Below are 20956 nucleotides of genomic sequence, written 5' to 3'. Positions count from 1 at the left end.
TCGATTTATCGCGTCTAGACAAGACGTGATAAATCGATCCCAGAAGATCGATTGCCTGCCGCCGAACCAGGAAGTAAGTGTAGACCTACCCTGAGAAGAGGACAGCACAACCTCTAGAGACAGGAGGTTCCAGCAGTGGCTTCCTATAGCACCAGTCAGCGAAACAACTGATCAACAATAGCAGTTACAGGAGGAAGTCTGAGTACTATTGCCCAATCATCACCACATACTCATCCACTCCCCTTTCTGCAGCCTCCCATCCCCAGCAACAATTTGGAATAGTAAAGACATTGTGTTTCTCCCCCCCCCCCCCTTAGAGCTGGAAGTTTAGAGCAGGGGCTAGTGAGAAACAGATATTCTCAGCACTCTCCTAGAGGTTTATTAATTATTATTATTAAAAGATTCACCTATGTTTATCATAGCAATCAAACAATCTCCCATTTCTTCCTAGGGACTAAAACCCCAATTGCTCTTTTCTGTTCAGTTACCAAGACCTCCACTTTGTCAGTAGAAACATCTTTGACAAATCAAGTTAAACAAAATGAGGAGAGCGTAAAATAAACTGAAATTAATATAACAAAGGTACAGGAAGGTTATATTATTGTATTTATTTTTACATTTAACTAGCTGAATTTTTGTTTGTTTGGTTGGTTGGTTTTTTGTATTTTGTTTAAAAGAAGATGCCACAGAATCCAGAAACCTTGCAGCAACATTTAGGACCAGGTTACTGCAGAGTCCAAGAGACCTTGGTCCATCTTAAGGTCCTCCCCAGTTTAGGACAAATTAGCCAAATTTAAATATAAATGGTGGTTCTACCATTGTTTATACGTCTTACACAGCTCTAAAAACTTAACTCCAAAGAAAATAGTCAATGAGGTTTAGGTTAGGAACATTTAAATTCAAAAGCACCTTGAAGTGGAAGGTTGTTGTTAGCTGCATTCGGGAAGATGCAAGATGGCCTGGAGTTAGAAACATTTGCAGGGAGAATCAGTGCCCTCAAGTTGAAAAACGAGATCAAAGTTGGTATAGTTTCAGAAAACCGTACAGCTAATTTTTTCCAAAAAATGGAAATTCATACAATACTAATAGGTTGAGAAATCAAGCATGCAAAGTCTAGAAACATGAAGGTTGGACACCTAATTTCAACACTGCATCCCTTGCAGATGGCCTTACAATATGGCCTCTCTTTATAAAATGTTTTATATTATCAAATATGTAACATAAAATCAGAATTTCTTGCACCTTTTACACAGTACACAAACATACCATATTCCGATCAAGTATCTAGAAATCAAATAACGTGAAGAGGATCAGAGAATATGCCCACTTCTCTGAAGAAATAGTTAACAGAAGACCGAATATTATTGATATACAAAAGCTTACTTTAGTTTACCCCTTTAAAATCTGAATATTCTAAAATATTGCATTAATTCTGTTGCCACATTTAAGATCTAAATTGCACAGGGCACCTAAAATATTTTTGGCAGGAAAAATTAGATTTATCAGTTACGTCTGTAACAAATACAGAGTTATCAGCATATACAATTTGTAGCACTTATCCCCAAAGCTAAATTACATTTCATCAGGAAAAACACATGCCTATATCTCATACATTTACATCAACAAAAATCCCACAACCATGTCTAAAAGAAGCAATAATACACCAATAAGGACAAATACTAACATTCCAAACCATCCTTGAATATAACAGCATCCCCAAACAACTCCTTCCGCAAGCTGAGCTCTGGCAAATTCCAGCATCTAAGATTCCACTGAGAACATCCTGACTATATTAATTCAAATCTAGATGATAAATGAAGCACCTTAGCTGATGTTAGTTAACAGGATAGTAAACAGAGAAAAAGATAGTCCCTTTGGCAGTCAGGACCCAGACAACACAGATCATAATCAGCATCCTGAACTGCAAACTGTAGCAAATAGAAAGCTAGTTTGGCATAAAGCATATCTTTAGAAACACATCCAATCTTGATTTAAAGACTTCCGGTGATGGAGAATTCACCACACTCCTCAGTAAGCTGTTCAGTGGTTAATTACCATCACTTTTAGAAGTGTGCATCTTATTTCCAGTTTGATTTTAGCTGATTTTAACCTCCAATCATTAGCCCTTGTTATTCCGTCAGCTGATAGTAAACAATTAAAATATCTTCGCTCTGTGACAGCAAAATATGGACCCTGTTCAAGTCAACTCTCATCTCTTCAATAAACTAAATGGATTGAGCTCCCTTAATTTAATTGTAGAATGTTTTCCAGATTTAAAGTTATTCTTATAGTTCTTCTCTAAAACCTCGCCAATTTTCCTTCATTCTTTCTGAAATATGACCACAATGGAACACAGTATTCCTCTAATGCTCTCACCAAAGCCATATTACAAAGGTAATATCTTCCTACTCCAATTTGATATTCCCCTGCTTATATACCCAAGTACCATATCAGCCTTTTTAACCACAGCATCACATTGGAAGATCATGTTCAGGATACTGGAAGTATGAACTAAACTTTTTACTCCTGGGGGAATTCTGTGCCCAAAAAAACCTAAAAATTCTGCACCAAAAAATTAAAAGTTTTGCATGCAATATTTTAAAATTCTGCAAATTTTATTTGTCAAGATAACACTACATAATCAGGCCAGTTTCAATTATTTTGTTAATTTATTTCAAAATATCTGTCTGCAAGTATGTCTGTAACAATACACACACACACATTCTCCAGAGAGTAGAGAGTTAAAGAAACCCCTATGACAACCCAGTTCTTGTTTTCCTGCCCACTTCCCCTCCCCCCAGAGCCCAGCCAGGGGGCCAGACACCCACAACCCCTCCCCCCCCAGAGCCCACCTGCAGGGGCTCCATCCAGCCAATACACCCAAAACCCCTCCTCCCCAGAGCCCAACCGTGCCACCCCCCACCGTACAGGCCAGCTATGGCCCCACCTTGCCCAGACATCCGTCCCCCTCCCCCACCCCGAGCCCAGGGATCCAGAGGGAGAAACAGCCTGATGCTCGGCCTCATGCTTGCATGGAGTTTCCTGCGTGCCGCCCTCTCCTTCCCTCAGGGCATGCTGGGATCTGCAGCTGCCAGGAACCCTCTAGCCCCCTCTTCCTTCTCCCAGTAGCATCTTCTATGTGAAAGCTGGGCTCTGCCGAGTCCAGTGGCCCCTACTAGTGGCTAGCAGCACTCCAGCCCATTTCTGTTGGGGAAAGGAAATTCTGCGCACACATTAATTTCTGCAAAATTCTGCATTTTGTGGCACAGAATTCCCCCAGGATTAACTTTTTTCCTAGCTGCATGACCTTACATTTGGTGGTATTAACATGCATGTTTGATTGATACCAAGTGATGGAGATCACTCTTAAACTGGGCACAATGACCTATTCTCACTGATACCACCCTACCAATCTCATTCCTCTACAGACTATCCGCAATTATATATTTTCTTCCAAATCATCAATACAAATATTCAATAACATTGTACCAAGAACAAATAGCTGTGGGCACCCCACTAGAAAAACACCTCAATTATTTGGTACTTCTATATTAACTACATTTTTTAATCAGTCCGCTTTTAATCCATTTAAAGTTCACACTGATTTCTTACAGTGCTAATTTTTAAATTAGAGTACCACGCAGCACTAAGTCAAATGCATTTCAGAAGTCCAAGTCAGTTATCATTATCAACCAAATTTATAAAATAATATCAAGTTCATTTGACAAGACCTATTTTCCATAACATCAAGCTGACTGGCATTATCGTACTATTCTTTATTCAGTCCTATACCAGCCATTCAGTTATGTGGCCCAGGAACAATGTCTTGCAAACAGATTTAATTACCCAGGTTATCCCATTTACCTTTTTTAAAAATATTAGCACAACTTCCCTAGTGTTTCAAGATTTATTAAAAATTATCAGTGGGTCACAGAGCTATTTGACCAACTCTTTTAAAAACTCTTGGGTGCAAGTCATTCATACCTGCTTATTTTAAAAATGTTTAACTTTAGCAGATGCAGTTTTACATCCTCCTCAGTCACTGTTTAAATTTAAAGTACTTCACCGTCATTATATATGAAAATGTCATCTTGCTTCTTTCCACATATAAAACAGAGGTATCAGTTCAACATTGCTGCCTTGGCTACATCATTGATGACAATTTTACCATCTTCATCTAATAACTGATCTAAGTCACTGTTTGGATTCCTGATAAATTTTAAAAATTCCTTTTTATTGTTACATTGTTTCATGGTTACTTTCAGATTCCCTTATTTGTCTGAATTTAACTTCTAATTTATATACATTGCTATCAACTTTTCCACTTGATATTTTTAGATCACTAATCTAGCCATCCACTAAGCACTTCCAGTTGTTGAGAGTTCACTGTGATTGCATTCACAAAAAAATTTTGTTCCTGGTTTCATTGCAAGTCGATAGCAAACAGCCCAATGGAAAGAAGCTACACTTGAACCAAATACTTGTTTCTGCATCAAGCCGAAGTATGATTTGCTACATGAAGGTTTGTTTTCATTAAATTCATTGTGAAATACACATTCTACCACTACAGGCCTACAAAGGAATAAGAATAATTTTCTACCATGAGCTATATATCCTGAAAAGCAGGTGGCCTGATGGTTAAAAGCTATGTTGAGCACACTTGTGCCTCAGCATGTGTTGTGGATTTTGTAGTATTTAAATGTAATTTCAGAGGGAATGAATGGTGTAGGGCACACAGTTTTTCCTCCTCATTCAATACCTATGCAAAGATGTCTAACCGATTGACAACTTGTAAATTTCCAAAATGTGCGTTAAACAAAAGTTATTAGGTCATTGTGTGGAGTGAAAGCATTGAAATTAAATTAATGTTGGTTAGTGAACCTTAGTGAATCTTATTACAATAGTGATTCTATGTCAGCTTCAAAAATTAGTTCTGCTTTTCCTGCAGCTTTGTCTCTGAAGATCCAAAAACATTTACTTCTTCAAAGTGACCATCCTGAAGATATACTGCAATATACTTTAAATGAGTGACAGGCAGACGTAATTGTCTTAAGTGCTTTGGTCTCACTAGCAACTCAGCATACAAGATAGATAGATAGATATACACATACACACACACACATATACACACACCCCTCTAAAAATAGTTCAAAATTGCCTCTAAGACATCAGCAAGAGCTTGATGTTGCCATCAGCTTTTGGGACTTAAACAGTAAAATTTGAAAATGTCTACAAATACATTCTAACCTTTAAAGAGAGAGATCATTTGAGATCCAGAATAAACTGCATGCCATTTGAACAGCCTATATTCACTGCTGAACTATCTAAAAACTGAGGTTCCTCACTTATTTGAAGTGTCTTGGTTTCCAAAACTCCTAAAGCAGTCTTTATTTCCTGTGTGATGTCATCAGCTATCCCAGATTTCAAGTCTATCAGTCAAAGAATACAAGGACTCCCATGATCAAGGTCTGATATACACCAGCTCTTGATCAACTATAGCTCTGCCAGCAAGTGAGTAATAAAACTAGCTTTCTTTATGTATTTCTAAGGTATTTCCCAAAGAGATGTTCCAATTGCCTCTCTAAAGTATTTCACTCCAGGGATGTTAATATAGCCCCAGCCAAGATTCAGGTCAGTTACCTGCAAGCTGAGAAGTAATTAAAAAACAAGTCATCTTTAATATCAGCATTCCTTGTTAGACAAAGAAGCAAAGTTTTGTATCTCCTCATGTTGCATTTTACAGAGCAATCTAGCAATAGGAATTCTTTATGGACAAAGACATTTTCCACTGTCACGCATTTCACATGAGCAGCATAGTATCTTCCATGAATTCTGGAAATTATGTTAATAGCCAAGTTTTTAAAAAAACAAAAAATAAGACATCACACTCAATATTATTTTCTAGCGACTTTTGACTGGGCTAAGTCTGCAGTTTTGTAGGATTCCGCTTTACACCACAGATCACCATGACATGAGTTTCTCTAGAAGAGCAAATCCATCTGACACCTAAAAATCAAATCAGCTGAAGGCTAAAAGTCCATCAAATGAATAAAAATAGATGTTTAGTGTTTGGTTAAAGGTTCTGGCTGAATAAATTTGAGATTGTAACTAACTTCTCTGCCTTAGGTTTGTGATGATGCAGTGATAGTTGTCTCAGTGTGCAGTAGCTCAGATTAGAGTGTTGTGGAAGCAAAAAAAGAACTGACAGGAAGGGGATGCAATGCATGACAGTTTGTTAGCAAAAGTCAGGCTAACTGTAACCCTAATAACGCAAAATTTGTAAAAGCGAGGATTGTGTAAGGCGAGTGGAAAAGAACTGTGTAAAAAGTTGTTGCGACCTTGTGTAAATAATGTGTAAAAAATATTGTATGTAGACTAAAGTTAAAACAAGTAAAAAAAAATAAAATATCAAGATGGTCTATGTATAAACAAAACGCAGCTGTTGCTTATTATTGTCTGTAATGAAAGGTATAAAGGTTTGCTGTAATTGTTTACCTGTAGAGAGACCTGTTTAGCTCTCTCCCTCTACGCAATTGTTAAAAAAAATAAAGTATCTGACTTGCTGTACCCAAACAAAAAGTGAGAACTCTGTTATTCTCCAACAGTGTGAACTATTCAATGAAGCATTGGCTCTGAAGCTTAGTGACTTTTTTTTTTTTAAATATTTAAAAACACCTTTCCCTGCTGATTAAACTAGCAGAATCAAGTTATTGTGCTTACCTATTCTTGGAGATAGTGGCATAGAGCATGGCATCTAGATGTTGCTAAACTGCTGGAATGGGGAAAATGCATTCAGACGACCTTGACCCCATAATGTAACGTTCCCTCCATCCCTGCCCAACAGAAGAAGGTAAAGGGATATGCATCACTAGCACTGAAAGCCTCATCTGCCTCCTGGATTCCAAAAAATAAGTCTAACTCCCACATTTTCCTGGGTACCAAGAGTACTACTCGTCCACTACCCAGCTGTCAAAAAAGCTTCCCCCTACACATACTCGCAAAAGCTTCTACAATGCAGTTATGAGGTTCAGAAGTCTGCAGAAGATCAATGTGCCACAGAACCCAGGGTCCTTGCTACAGTGCTTCCAATATGGGTCTCCTGTTCTGAGGCAAAAAATTTGGGAGCATGACGACATGTGGCTGGTAGGCAGCTTGCGGGGCAGCAGACTGGGGGGTATGGAGGGACCAATGAGAAACAATGTACTCCTTCGCATCTTAACTGTAAGTTCTTCACCTTACATTTCATCAAGTGTAAAGGGTCAGAACAGAGGTGGGCAATGAAACTGTATGACCCAAGGCCCCTGACAGCCATGGTCATCCTGCTACCCTCAATCCCTCCGGCTTGCTTCTTAAGGGACTCTTTGGTCCCTCCATAACCTACCAATCTTAAGGTGTCTTAAAATAGTGATGGATTCAGAAGCAGCGTCACCTCAATCTGTGGACTCTGCCACATGATTTCAGTCTAATGTACCTCATAGGGCAGATAGTTCTGATTACAATTATGGTGAAAGGGAGAGAAGACTTTGGGAAGGAAGTTCTAGCATGTGCGCATCACTACTTTAACCAAATAAAAAAAAATCATGAGAGGATACACAAGAATGCATGGTCAGCTGCCTCAACTTCCTGGCCAAGGTCTCAACCATAAAAATGCTACCTTCCAAGAAAGTAGGGTGAGCAGGAAGAGAAGAGAGTGACAAAGAACTGTAAGTACTACGTTAAGGCTCCAGGGAGGTACATGGAACCTAGAAGTACACTTAAATAAGTGATATTTCCTCAAAGATGGATGGAACACTAGGTGCAAGAGCACACCAGGACTCTCTACACCCTTCTTAATCTCTTTAGATATTTAATCTGGGTGCAAAAAGAAATTTTAAAAAGGAAAAGCTAATGACAGTAGGAAAGTACAACTCCTTTAGGCAAAGCTTTTCTATAAGTATGCCATTGGGAGAACATGATCCAAACCCTATTCAATAATACTGAAGTGCCCCTCTTTCTAGGCAACAAGAACATTTTAATAACTTTCCTAGATCAAGTCTCAACACGTTACTCTCACAAATCAGGTCCATAGAAAAAGAAGCCTTGTCAGGATATGGGGAAGGGCCTTAGGTCAACACATCCTTCCGCAGAGGAGAGGAAATCATTACCCCCCGGTTTGTGGTGGACAAAATCCACATACCAATAGGATTTTTTTTTCTATTGTACATTCTTGGGGCAGAATGACTGTACAGTGCTTAGTGCAATGGGGCCCAGCTCCTGGATAAGGTTTTCAATTACTACTAAGATGACTGATCTTATTTTTCTTAGCATTCTCCACAGATTAAATGTCAAGGAGTGAACACAAATGGCAACATAACTTCAAGGAATCAAGCCAGCATCCTATGTGATCATTTCATGGCCTCCATATACATTATTAAACGTATCCACCTTTTTGTTGTTCCTTACGGTGAACAGCTGAAAGGTGTTCCTCTTAAGAGCCCATTCACCTAGATGGATTTAACTCAGCTAGTCTTCCTCAGTGATTTCCTTTATTACTACGAGGGAAGCTGGAGGGAAAAACGGTTACCTACCTCCCATAACTGTTGCTCTTAGAGATGTGTTGCTCATGTCCATTCCAATAAGTGTGTATGCATGCTGCGTGCACGATCGTTGGAAGGTTTTTCCCCTAGTGGTACCCATCAGGTTGGCTGCGGAGACCCCTGGAGTGGCACCTTTATGGCAGTGTATATAGGTCCCTGCCGACCCGTCGCCTGCTCAGTTCCTTCTTGCCGAAATACTCCGACAGGGGAGGCAAGCGGGATTTGGAATGGACATGAGCAACACATTTCAAAGAACAACAGTTACGAGAGGTAGGTAACCGTTTTTTCTTCTTCGGGTGATTGCTCATGTGCATTCCAATAGGTGACTTCCAAGCAGATTCCCTGGGGGAGGGGCCGGAGATCACGTAGCTGCTAAGTGCAGGACTGCCCTGCCAAAGGCTGCATCGTCCCTTGCCTGTTGGATAATGGCATAGTGTGACATGAAGGTGTGGATGGAAGACCACGTTGCTGCCTTGCATATGTCCTGGATAGGGACCTGTGCCAGGAATGCTGCGGACAACACCTGCCCTCTTGTGGAGTGTGCTGTAAGCGGAGGGGCTGGAATTTTAGCCAGATCGTAGCAAGTCCTGATGCAGGACATGATCCATGATGAAATGCACTGGGACGAGATTGGGAGCCCCCTCATCCTTTCTGCGATTGCAATGAAGAGCTGTGGTGACTTACGAAATGGCTTTGTGCGGTCAGTGTAGAATGCTAGGGTATGCCTAACGTCCAGGGAATGGAACATGCGTTCTCTGTTACTGGCATGGGGCTTAGGGAAGAACACAGGTAAAAATATGTCTTGGTTCTCATGAAACTGGGAGACTACCTTTGGCAGAAACACAGGGTGAGGGCATACCTGGACCTGGTCTTTATAAAAGACCGTATGGGGGGCTCGGAAGTCAGCGCTCTGAGCTCGGATACCCTTCTGGCTGAGGTTATGGCCACCAGAAAGGCCACCTTCCAGGAAATGTAGGACAGAGGGCAGGTTGCCATGGGCTCAAAAGGGGGCCCCATGAGTGCGGACAGGACCAGGTTGAGGTCCCACTGGCCATCATACCTGGAGATAAAGTCTGTCCAAGCCCTTGAGAAACCAGCCCACCATGGGATTACCGAAGACTGACCTATCCACTGCCCCCCGGGTGAAAGGCCAAAATGGCAGCCAGGTGTACCCTGAGAGATAATATTGCTAACCCCTGCTGCTTGAGGTATATAACAGGTAGTCCAAAATAAGGGGAATTGGTGCTAGCCGCAGTTCAGTTCAACTCTACAGAGACCAGATGGAAAAATGCTTCCACTTTGCCAGGAACGTGGCACGAGTGGAGGGTTTCCTACTTCCCAGCAGGACCTCCCTCTCTGGGTCCAAACACTGAAGTTCAAGAGGGTTCAGCCATGGAGTTTCCATACTGTGAGGTGGAGGGACTCCAGATTGGGGTGTTGCAGATGGCCGCAGTCCTGTGTGATTAGGGTCGGGCACACGGGAGGGGATAGTGGTCTGTCCACTGAGAGGTTCAACAACATGGTGAACCAGTGCTGGTGGGGACACGCTGGCGCTATGAGGATCAAGGAAGCCCTGTACTGGTGAGTCTTGAGGAGAACTTTGTGTATGAGAGGGAAGGGCGGGAATGCGTACAGCAGGTGACTCGTCAACGAAAGGTGAAAGGCATCCGCGATGGATCCTGGGCTGTGGTTCAAGAAAGAGCAGAACCACTGGCACTTCCTGTTGCTCCACGTTGTGAACAGGTCTATGTGGGGAGAGCCCCACCTCTGGAAAATCGTTTGCATGATGTCTAACCTGAGGGACCATTCATGACCATGAAACAAGCTGCTGAGGCGACTGGCTAGCTCGTTTTGCGCTTCTGGAAGGTGCGATGCCTCTAGGTGTATCGAGTGGGCGATGCAAAAATCCCACAGCCCGAGGGCTTCTTGGCACAGGGAAGAGGAGCGAGCACCACCCTGTTCGTTTATATAGAACTTCGCTATGGTGTCGTCCGTCAGCACCGACACACATGCGCCTTGCAGGAGGGCCTGGAACGCTCGGCATGCCAGACAAAGCATCCTCAGCTCACTTACATTGATATGCAGTGATAGTTCTGTGTGGGACCATAGGCCTTGGGTTCGGATATTGCCCAGGTGCGCTCCCAAACTGAGCGCCGAGCCATCCGTGACTAGGGATAGCGTAGGTTGGGGTTTGGCAAAGGGTATTCCTGCACAGACACCACATACCAAAAGGATTTTTTTTTCTATTGTACATTCTTGGGGCAGAATGACTGTACAGTGCTTAGTGCAATGGGGCCCAGCTCCTGGATAAGGTTTTCAATTACTACTAAGATGACTGATCTTATTTTTCTTAGTATCAGAGGGGTAGCCGTGTTAGTCTGGATCGGTAAAAAGCAACAGTCTCCTGTGGCACCTTTAAGACTAACAGATGTATTGGAGCATAAGCTTTCGTGGGTGAATGCATCCGACGAAGTGGGCATTCACCCACGAAAGCTTATGCTCCAATACATCTGTTAGTCTTAAAAGTGCCACAGGACTCTCTGTTGCTTATTTCTCTTAGCATTCTCCACAGATTAAGTGTCAAGGAGTGAACACAAATGGCAACCTAACTTCAAGGAATCAAGCCAGCATCCTACGTGATCATTTCATGGCCTCCATATACATTATTAAACTTATCCATTTTTTTTTGTTCCTTGCGGTGAACAGCTGAAAGGTGTTCATCTTAAGAGCCATTCACCTAGATTGATTTAACTCAGTTAGTCTTCCTCAGTGATTTCCTTTATTACTACCAAGGGAGCTGGTTGCAGCCACCAGTGGAGAGACTCGAGGATGTAAGAGGAGAAGGTAACTATTGCATCCAGTGGGTCCCTGCCCGGCCTGTGCATCCACGCCAACCATGCCTGGAGGGGCCAAAGGCATAACCTGGAATGCTGGACCACATATGCGCAGGCTGCCATATGCCCCAATAGTTTCATGCAATTTCTGGCCGTGGTTGTGGGAAATCGGCGAAGGTTTTCAATAATGACTGAGTGCTTGAATGCGCAGCTCGAGCAGGAACGCCCTGACCTGCATGGAGCTCAAAAGAGCTCCTATGAATTCTATTCTCTGCGTCGGGGCCAGTGTGGATTTGGGCACATTCAATATAAGGCCCAGCCTGCAGAATATGGCCTGGGCCAGAGACACATGCGCTGTGGCCCGTGCTTGCGACCCGGCCTTGATGAGCCAGTTGTCCAGGTACAGGAACACTTGCACCTAATGTTTGTGGAGGAAGGCTGCCACGACCGCCATACACTTCGTGAATACTCAGGGGGCTGCTGAGAGCCCAAACGGGAGCACCCTGAAATGGTAGTGCTGGCCACTGACCAGAATCTCAGGAATCGTCTGTGAGCTGGGATAATGGATATATGGAAGTACACATCTTTCAAGTCAAGGGCAGCGTACCAGTCCCCCAGATCCAAGGAAGGAATGATGGCGGCATGCAAAACTTCACTTTCCTTATTAATATGTTGAGGTCTCACTGATCCAGGATAGGCTGGAGCCCACCCTTGGCCTTGGGGATGAGGAAATAACGGAGTAGAACCCCCTTGCCCCCGAACTCTTGAGGAACCTCCTCTATTGCCCCTAGAGCGAGGAGTGATTGCACCTCCTGCAAGAGAAGTTGTTCGTGAGAAGAGTCCCTGAAGAGGTACGGGGAAGGGTGGTGGGAGGGAACAGAATTGGATAGAATATCCCACTCCTACCATGTTGAGGACCCAGCGATCTGATGTGATCTGTGACCAAGCCCGGCAGAAGTGGGAGAGTCAATTCACAAAGGGGGGAGGGGGAGCTGTTAAGGATCCAAGACTGAAACTGATGCTCCGTCCTCGGGCGCATCTTCAAAAGCTTGGCTTCAGGCCAGGGGGCTATTTGGTCGAACCCTGGCCTTGGCCTGAGGACTGTGGCAGGCACCTCCTATTATTTCTGCCCCATCTCCTTAACAAGTCTCGCCTAGGAGGCCCAGAGTAGAAGCAGGATGGGAGCTGAGGCTTAAAAGGCTTTCTTTGAGGTGTAGGGGTGTGGATCCCCGAAGACTTCAAAGTCACCCACGAGTCCTTAAGGCTGTGCAGGCAAGAGTCTGTATTTTGGGCAAACAGGCCTGCAGTGTCAAAGGGGAGGTCCTGAATTGTGTTCTGGACCTCAGGTGGTATCAACACCTGGAGCCACACACTGCACCTCATTGTAATGGCGGTGGCCATAGTCCGAGCCGCCGAATCTGCCACCTCTAACGCAGCCTGGAGGGAGGTTCTGGAGACCACGGTGCCCTCCTCAAGGAGCGCGCTAAACTCTTTGCGCAAGTCAGTCGGGAGCAACTCCTGGAACTTTGTCAACTAGCTCCAAGAGTTGAAAGCATAGTGGCTGAGTACTGCTTGCTGGTTGGCCACTCGAAGCTGGAACGCCCCAGTCTAGTAGATTTTTCAGCCAAAAAGGTCCATCTTCTTAGCGTCCCATGACTTAGGCGCAGGACCTGGCTGTCCTTGCCGCTCTTTGTGATTTGCCGCATCGACCACCAGAGTCCCCGGCTGTCTGAAAAGGTGTGCGTACCCTTTCTGCAGCATAAAACAGCGTCTTTCCACCCCTTTAGCAGTGGATGGTAGAGAGGCCGGAGTCTGCCAGAGCACCTTAGTGGTGTTTTGGATTGTTCTTATTAGGGGCAAGGCCACCGTAGAAGGACCCTCCGGGGCAAGGATGTCCACCATTGGGTCAGACTCCTCCATGACCCCCTCTGCTTGGAGATTGAGGTTTAGGGCCACCCTCCTAAGAAGGTCCTGGTATCCCTTGGTGTCCATCGCCGGCAGGGTGGTGGTGGTGCCTTCCACCGCCTCATCTGGTGAGGAAGAGGAGAAGCCCCATGGGATAGGGTCTTCCTGTCCTTCTGGAGGCTGGGTCAGGTACCTCAGAGCCTCCCGTGACTAGAAATGGCGCTAGTGTCACTGATAGCGCTGGTTCGGGTGCTGCATCTGAGCGTGACAGCCCAGAGTCCCTGTCACGTGCGGGGGTCCTCAGGAGCCCGGGGGTGTGGCAAGCCAGTGACATTACTTGGGGGGGGGGGGCGGGGTACGGGGTGCAGATGCCACCGATGCAGGCCTGGAGCCCTGACCCCAAGCCTGATGGTAGGCCCAAGTGGTCCAAAACAGCTATTGTACTGGGCTCTGCCACTGGGGCGGCTAGGCGACCACCGGTGCAGAGGATTCCACTGATCTGTGGTGCAGGGCCAGTGCCAGGAGCGGTAGTGGCTGTGTCAAGAGACAGAAGACACTGAGTCTGACTTGGACGAGTAGTCTGTGCCCGACCACGGGGAGGCAGAGCCCAACGGTGCCAGGGAGCGGTGGCATAACATCATAGGCTTGCCACGATTATGAACTAGAGGCAGTGCTGCCATTGGCGCCGCAAAGAGTGCCAGAGCCACATGCGGCGCCGGGATAGACACTGCAGCCGGTGCCACCGAAGGTCGTGCGTCGTTGTGGCAATGAGGTCCCGCGCTGCCTCGTAGGTATCCGGAGTGGAGGGAAGGTCGAGTTCTTCCTCCAAATCCTCCAAGTTGGGGAGTCCACTAGCACCAGACTCAACTGGCCTCCAATTGGGTCCAGACCATGGGTGTCCCACCGGAGGACGCACCCTATTGGAGTCCCCTCATAGCTTCTTAATGGGGGAATGACCCGTCCGCCTTCTTTTTCTTATGCGGCACTGGGGAATGTGAGCCGTGCCGCCTGGTAGCACTGGCCTTATGAGTCAGGGAGCGGTGCTGGTGCTCTTTAGAGGAGTCCTTCCTCAGTTCCGGGACATCCCACCGATGATGCCGGTGCTGCTTCCAGTGCCAGCTGTGGGTGGAAGGCCAACTGCATCAGGAGGAGAGCATAGTCCCGCTTTCTCTTCGTCCCGGGTCTAAAGCTCCTGCAAATTGGGCAGTTATGTGTCTGATGGCCCTCTCCTAAACACTTGGGACAGGCAGCGTGCGGATCGCCTGTGGGCTTAAGTTTTGCACACCTCTTGCACGCCTTAAACCCGTGCAACCGAGGCATGCCCCGGTGCCTGGGGAAACTAAGGTGGGAAGAAGCCCCCCGAAGTAAGTCCAACTAACTACAAACTACTATATAATGAACTAACAACTAAGAAAAGGGAACCACTAGGTAGGCACCTGTGAATGCAAGAGACTCAGCTGCTCCAACGACCGTCACTGGCGGTAAGAAGGAACTGAGCAGGCGGCAGGGACCTATATACACTGCCATAAAGGCGCCAGTCCAGGGGTCTCCACAACTGACCCAACCGGGTACCACTAGGGGAAAAACCTTCAGACAATTATGCATGCGGCACACACACACCCCTATTGGAATGCACATGAGCAATCACTCAAAGAAGAACTTTAAGGTTTCTTTCCACCAAGAAGCATGGTTTTTCTGCTTGGTTTAAGCAGGGGCAGTTCACACAGGCTGCTACTGCTGTGCAGTCTGTCTTCAGAAGATGACAACTGGGATTTGTTTCTGAAAGCCAACGTGGATCTGTTCCACAATAACAACATATAAATTTCTTTCCATTAGGTACCAGACATCTTGTGTAGTTTTCAAACTAAGCACTTTCCCCACATCATATAAAACTATCATCTATGGTCAGATACATCCCAAGAAGAATTTGTAGGGGCGTCCCATTCGTATCTGGCCAACCCACTGTTTGTAGCATCTCTTCACTGAGACTACGGATGCACCAGCATCTCCAACTGCATCCCAAAACACAGTAAAATCTGCTCTAAAGATTTGCGGTGTAACTGGACTGGGGGAGGAGAGGAGTGGAGGAACCTTGACAAGATACAACAAAGCCCAGTAGAGAGGCAAGTGATCTCACCTTGACCATTTCCTATATGTGCACAAAATTAATGAGCTACTCCAGCTGGAACTTTTGGTAGTAGATGTGAAGAAAAGTATTTTGCACCTCTATATTCACCAGAAAAACCCTTGGTCTGAGGGGTGACAGGGGGGACCCATGAGATTCCATTTTAATTTTTGACAATGGACTAATGAACTAACTAGTTTTGTAGTTTTAGATGAGTGTCCCCTTTGTTTTTTGAGAAATGGAAAAAAATTAAGGATGCTCCTAAGAAATAATCAGGATGGGAGAATTAGTAAGTGGCTCCTTTGCCAAGAAGATAAATTGAAAACTTGCCAAAAGAATGCTTAGGGAAGAACAGGGAAAGGGACAGAAAATAATTACATTGAGGAAAGAAGAGGCTGGGGAGATTTTATTTATATATACTATGGGCAAATTGATTCTCTCCATAGTGACATGAGGGGTATGTTACAGAATTCTTCTACCTGGCTATCCAGCGTGGGAGGGAGAGAAGAATTCTATAACATACCCCCCATGTCACTATGGAGAGAATCAATTTGCCTTGAGTAACTGCAGTCCAATTTTGGGGGGGGGGGGGGGGGGAAGAGGGGGAGGTTTGAAATCAGCTCCTTAATTTACCCTACTGAACAGAGTGAACTGACATTAAGGGGATACTTATTCTGACCCCTACTCTGGGAAGGCCTGGCCTGCTGGCTGGATTTCCTAAAGGAACTGGACTGTAAAGGTTCATTGGGGACTTTGATATGGAATTCATTCTTTTTTTTTTTTTTTTTTTTTACTTAAGTTTCACTACCGCATTATAGGAAGCAAAACGAGTCTTCCAAGTAGTATTCTGTGATCTGATTTATCCCTGTCTAAGAGGCCCTGGGGTGATTATATCAGCCTCTAAAGGGACAGAGGATTATTTGGGGGACACTGTCATTGAATGATCCAGCCAGGGAGAAAAGTCTTCCCAGGGGTCTCCCAGTCCAACTTATATTTATTAATAAACATGGCCCTAAAATCCTTAATATATGATATTTCCCAGCATTATCTTTACCAAAATTACTCATTGGGGAATTCTGCACCACCGCGCAATGCAGAATTTTGCAGAAATGAATGTTGTGCGCACAGAATTTCCTTTCTCCCACAGGTTTCAGAGTGGAAGCCGTGTTAGTCTGTATGAAGTAGTTTTAGCCCACGAAAGCTTATGCTCAAATAAATTTGTTAGTCTCTAAGGTGCCACAAGTACTCCTCGTTCTTTTTGCTTTCCCCCACAGAAATTAGCTGCAGCGCTGCTGGCCGCCACTAGGGGCCACTGGACCCGGCAGAGCCCAGCTCACACACAGAAGACACTGCTGGGGGGAGGGGGAGAGAACTAAAGCTGTGGTTCTCAAAGTTTTGTACTGGTGACCCCTTTCACATAGCAAGTTTCTGAGTTCGACCCTCCTTATAAATTAAAAACACTTTTTAATATATTTTAACACCATTATAAATGCTGGAGGCAAAGTGGGGTTTTGGGTGGAGGCTGACAACTCGCAATACCCCATGTAATAACCTCGCGACCCCCTGAGGGGTCCTGACCCCCAGTTTGAGATCCCCTGAACTAGAGGGTTCCCGGCAGCTGCAGTTCCCAGCTTCCCCTGAGGGAAGGAGACAGCAGCACGCAGGAAACTCCATGAAAGCCTGGGACCAAGCATCAGGCTGTTTCTCCCTCTGGATCCCTGGGCTCTGGGGTAGAGGGGGGCAGGTGTCTGGGCTGGTGGAGCCACGGCTGGGCTCGGGGGGGGGGGAAGAGGGGGCAGGTGTCTGGGCAAGGGGGCCCCCCATGACTGGGCTCTGGGGGGAGGGGGATTGGGTATATTGTCTGGGGGGGAGCTCCGTGGCTGGGCTCTTAGGGGGAGGGGCTGTGGGTGTCTGGCCCCCTGGCTGAGCCCTGGTGGAGTGGAAGGGGACAGAGAAAGAGGAACTAGGTTGTCATAGGGGTTTCTTTAACTCTCTACTCCTGGGAGAATGGGGGGGGGAAGAGAGAGAGTGTGTGTATATTGTTACAGACATACTTGCTAACAGGTATTTTGAAATAAATTACCAAAATAATTGAAACTGGCATGATTATGTAGTATTATTTTGACAAATAAAATCTGCAGAATTTTAAAATATAGTGTGCAGAATTTTTATTTTTTTAGCACAGAATGCCCCCAGGAGTACAAAATGAAGACAGGCAAGGTCTTTTCCCTACAGGTTTATCAAGATAAATGGAGAATCTTTTTCTAGTTACAGGATGAATCTTTAGGATCCTCACAACGTATTTTCATGACATTGAGGATCTTGGCAGACTCTGGAATTTGGGATGCAGACTCTGGAATTTCAGTATCAGGCTCAGAAGAAGGGGGATCTCCCCATCCTCTGTAGCCACAGCAATAGCAGAGGATGGGAAGATACGGGGCAAACAAAGGCTTGTAAGTTCTGCTCAGTTTGAAGGAAAGCCAGATTCAAAAACTGGAGAATAGATACACCTGTTAGAAGGGTCAAGAGGAAGAGTGCTCTGCCACAGGGAGAACCCCGGGGGCATCTTTTTGGGGGGGTCTTCCTTTATGCTATTTGCATTTGGTAAGGAGGGAAGGAAGAGGGAAAGTTCACCAGGTTTTGGAGAGCCTTTTCATCAGTGTAAACTCCTGGGGAATCTGGAAGACTACCGTCACCCCACAAGCTCACCATCCTGCCAGGGAAGAGCAGATAGGTCCTGTTAATGCAAACGACTTTTTCATGAGCCACCAGAACCTGCCTCAGGAGGGGGGGACCAGGACCTGAGTTGGGACCAAGAGTGGGCTGCACAATGACAGTACAATTGGTGCACTCTGTTCTTCCACATATTCCCTCTCCTGTTACCTTGCTGCAGCTAAAGGCTGAATGACAGCCAAGGCTTGTGGAGGGGAAGGGAAGAGTCACAAAATGACAATTTCTCATTGGATACCAGAGAAGCACAAAAGAAGCATCCCATTAATTTGCACCAGTGGAACCAGGAAGCATTAACACTTGCTGAAGCAATAAGCTGGTGATACTGTGAAATTACTTCTTTATTTTTGTTATTCTTTGAACTGGATAAGGGACAGAAACTAAGGTTATATTTGTGTTTATTACATTATTGCTTCAGAATGGTACCTTTAATGTAAAATTGCAAAATTCTGCTAGCCATCTCACCAAGTGATTTGCTACAGCATGGGAGTAAAATATAATCACTTATCTATCATCAATGTTGTAAAAGTTGGAAATTAGATTTTGTACTTAGGCTGGTAGGCTTTCATAACAATATGCCAAGGCTGCTTTAATGAATTCCTTAACATTCCAAATGAAAAGCATATTTACTCAATCACCTGTTCTGTAATACATGAAGTTAGATATTCCAAGTCTCTCAAAGTTACATTAGGGAAAGTAATCAGCTTTCAAAATCAGGTCAAAAGCAGTGCCTGTGATGTAGAGATCTTTATCCCCAACCTATTGTGAATCAGTGAAAAGGAGAGTAGCAGAGGACATACCTTGGAACTGCTCCCAAAACAATCAAGTTCGCTTTTTGTTTGTTGTTTCCAATTACAGCATTTTTCATATCTCTGTAAATCCAGAAAGAAAAACAAACCCTGGTAAATTATGCTGAGGTACTAAGTAAATTTTATAGAATTGAGCCCTGTTTCCACAGATTTTATCAAAATCTTTCAGATCTCCATGCTGCACCTACATGGCTGAACACTGCTTCAGGACACAGTATTTTCCAACATCTTTGGCCACAAAACCCAGATCTCCAGGTTTCCACTATGCCCCAACTCATTCAAATGAGCAAAAACCCACACCACTTCGTGTTAGAATCACATGTGGAAGTGAGTCATTACTGATGAAGTCAGATGGACCACTTGATCATACCCACCCACTTCATCCAGCATCTAAAATAAGTCAGCTGTGGGGAAAACATTAAACCTCAGTAATGTGAAATCATAATCACTGTTCTGATGGGAGCAAGGAAAAGTCACTTCTTACCAAAGGGGAGAGGAAGGATAGTCCAGTGATTAGGGTGCAAGCCTGGGACCCTGGAGACAAGGGTTCAACTCCGTGGTCGGCCACAGGCTTCCTGTATAACCTTAGTGAAGGTTACAACCTGTATGCAAGAGACAAGGTGGGTGAGATAATATCTTTTGTAGGACCAACTTCTATTGGTGGAAAAGAAGCTTGAAGACCTCAGGTCTTCCAGCAAAGGAAGGTGGTCCAATAAAAGATATTATCTCACCCACCTTGTGTGTCTCATATCCTGGGATCAACACTGCAAACAATAGCCTCTATGCCTCAGGTTCCCCAGCAGTAGAGTGGAGACAACAGCACTTTCCTACCTCACAGGGATGTTATGAGAATAAATATATTAAGAGACTGTAAGATGCTCAGATTGTATGGTAGTGGGGGTTAGATAGTACCTAGGATAAGAAGGCAGGACTACTCCAAACAAGAGGTAGCTGTCTAATATAACAGTTCTACATCCCAGCCAAGCTCCTGATGAAATGCTTAGTTTGCAATCTAATATGGTGCAGAAAGTTATTTTGTATACTAAAAACGACAAAGCACCCACTTGGATTTTTTACATTAGTTGCTTTTATTATACACATGATTCTCAATGAGTTTCAGGGAAGACCAGCAGTCTGTTACATTACCAGCTTACAGACAACTCAATAGAACAAATTTCTTAGCTTCTCTAAAACTGTATCAAGATTTAAATGAGCTTAGACTTTGCAAATGCAGAAAGCAAAAAAAATTCATCTGACTATTCAAAACCCTTCTAACTAGCAGAAAGGCAAGACACACAAGACCTCTAAGTTCAGTTCATGCATTTCACAACTCTAACCTTTCAGTAGTTAGATTAAGTAACACTGTACCCCAAAGTTTTTCAAATGGTTTCTCATCTTCAGTGTTCACTATTAGAGAGTTCTCTATCCAAAGCAATGTTCAGATTGCCATTAAGGCCCTCTATTTTCACTCACTCACAGTTTTTTCAATAAATTCTCTCTTTACAGCCAAAGCGTTCCCATGTTGGACCTTTTGGGGGATTTAGATAAGAGCAAAACAACTCAAGTGCCTTAAAAAAAAAACCCACACATTAAAATAAACTTTAGAAGATTAAGAGAGAGAGAGAGAGTGTGTGTGTGTGTGTGTGTGTGTGTGCGTGTGTGTGTGTGTTCCTAACTGAAGGCTAGTCACCATGCCAACTAAGAAAGAGTTAGTGTTAAGAAAACAATATTCGCAACAGGTGCACTAAAAAGTTTCCACCAAGCTTAGAGTTACAGTGCAATCCATGGAATTATATATTTACAGACACAATTTTAATTGGATTTGCTTGTCAGTTTGTGTTTGCTTTTCTCTATACCGCTATTTAAGCAAGGTCAACAGAAAGATTAGTGTTTTCATCTCTTCCTGATTTCCGCCCCCCCAAAAGCCAGGAAAAAACAAAGTGTGTGTGTGTGTGTGTATATATATATATATACACA

The 20956-nt window shown here is 44.4% G+C and overlaps 1 protein-coding gene across 26 annotated transcripts in view; it reads right to left on the bottom strand.

Annotated features, from left to right (window-relative positions):
• ARMC8 (armadillo repeat containing 8) overlaps positions 1-20956 on the bottom strand; it is a 206221-nt gene that overhangs the window by 172106 nt on the left and 13159 nt on the right. For 17 of the 26 annotated variants that reach the window (XR_010590141.1, XM_065556163.1, XM_065556164.1 and 14 more), the window contains exon 3: positions 18971-19042. The exons of 5 other annotated variants lie outside the window; for them this stretch is intronic. Coding sequence is in view for 17 of the 21 variants with exons in the window: in XM_065556145.1 (XP_065412217.1) it covers positions 18971-19042 (72 nt within the window). In the remaining 4 variants the exon portion in view is untranslated. Of the gene's footprint in view, positions 1-909; positions 931-6720; positions 6834-18074; positions 18154-18970; positions 19043-20956 lie in introns of those variants that run through there. 4 more of the 26 variants (XM_065556159.1, XM_065556162.1, XM_065556158.1 and 1 more) reach the window with 3 other exon arrangements.

This window comes from Chrysemys picta, chromosome 9 (genome assembly GCF_011386835.1).
Source record: "Chrysemys picta bellii isolate R12L10 chromosome 9, ASM1138683v2, whole genome shotgun sequence".
In the NCBI taxonomy this organism is placed as follows: domain Eukaryota; kingdom Metazoa; phylum Chordata; order Testudines; family Emydidae; genus Chrysemys; species Chrysemys picta.
The sequence above is the reverse complement of the archived record's forward strand: the minus strand, read 5'-3'. Positions and strand labels throughout refer to the sequence as shown.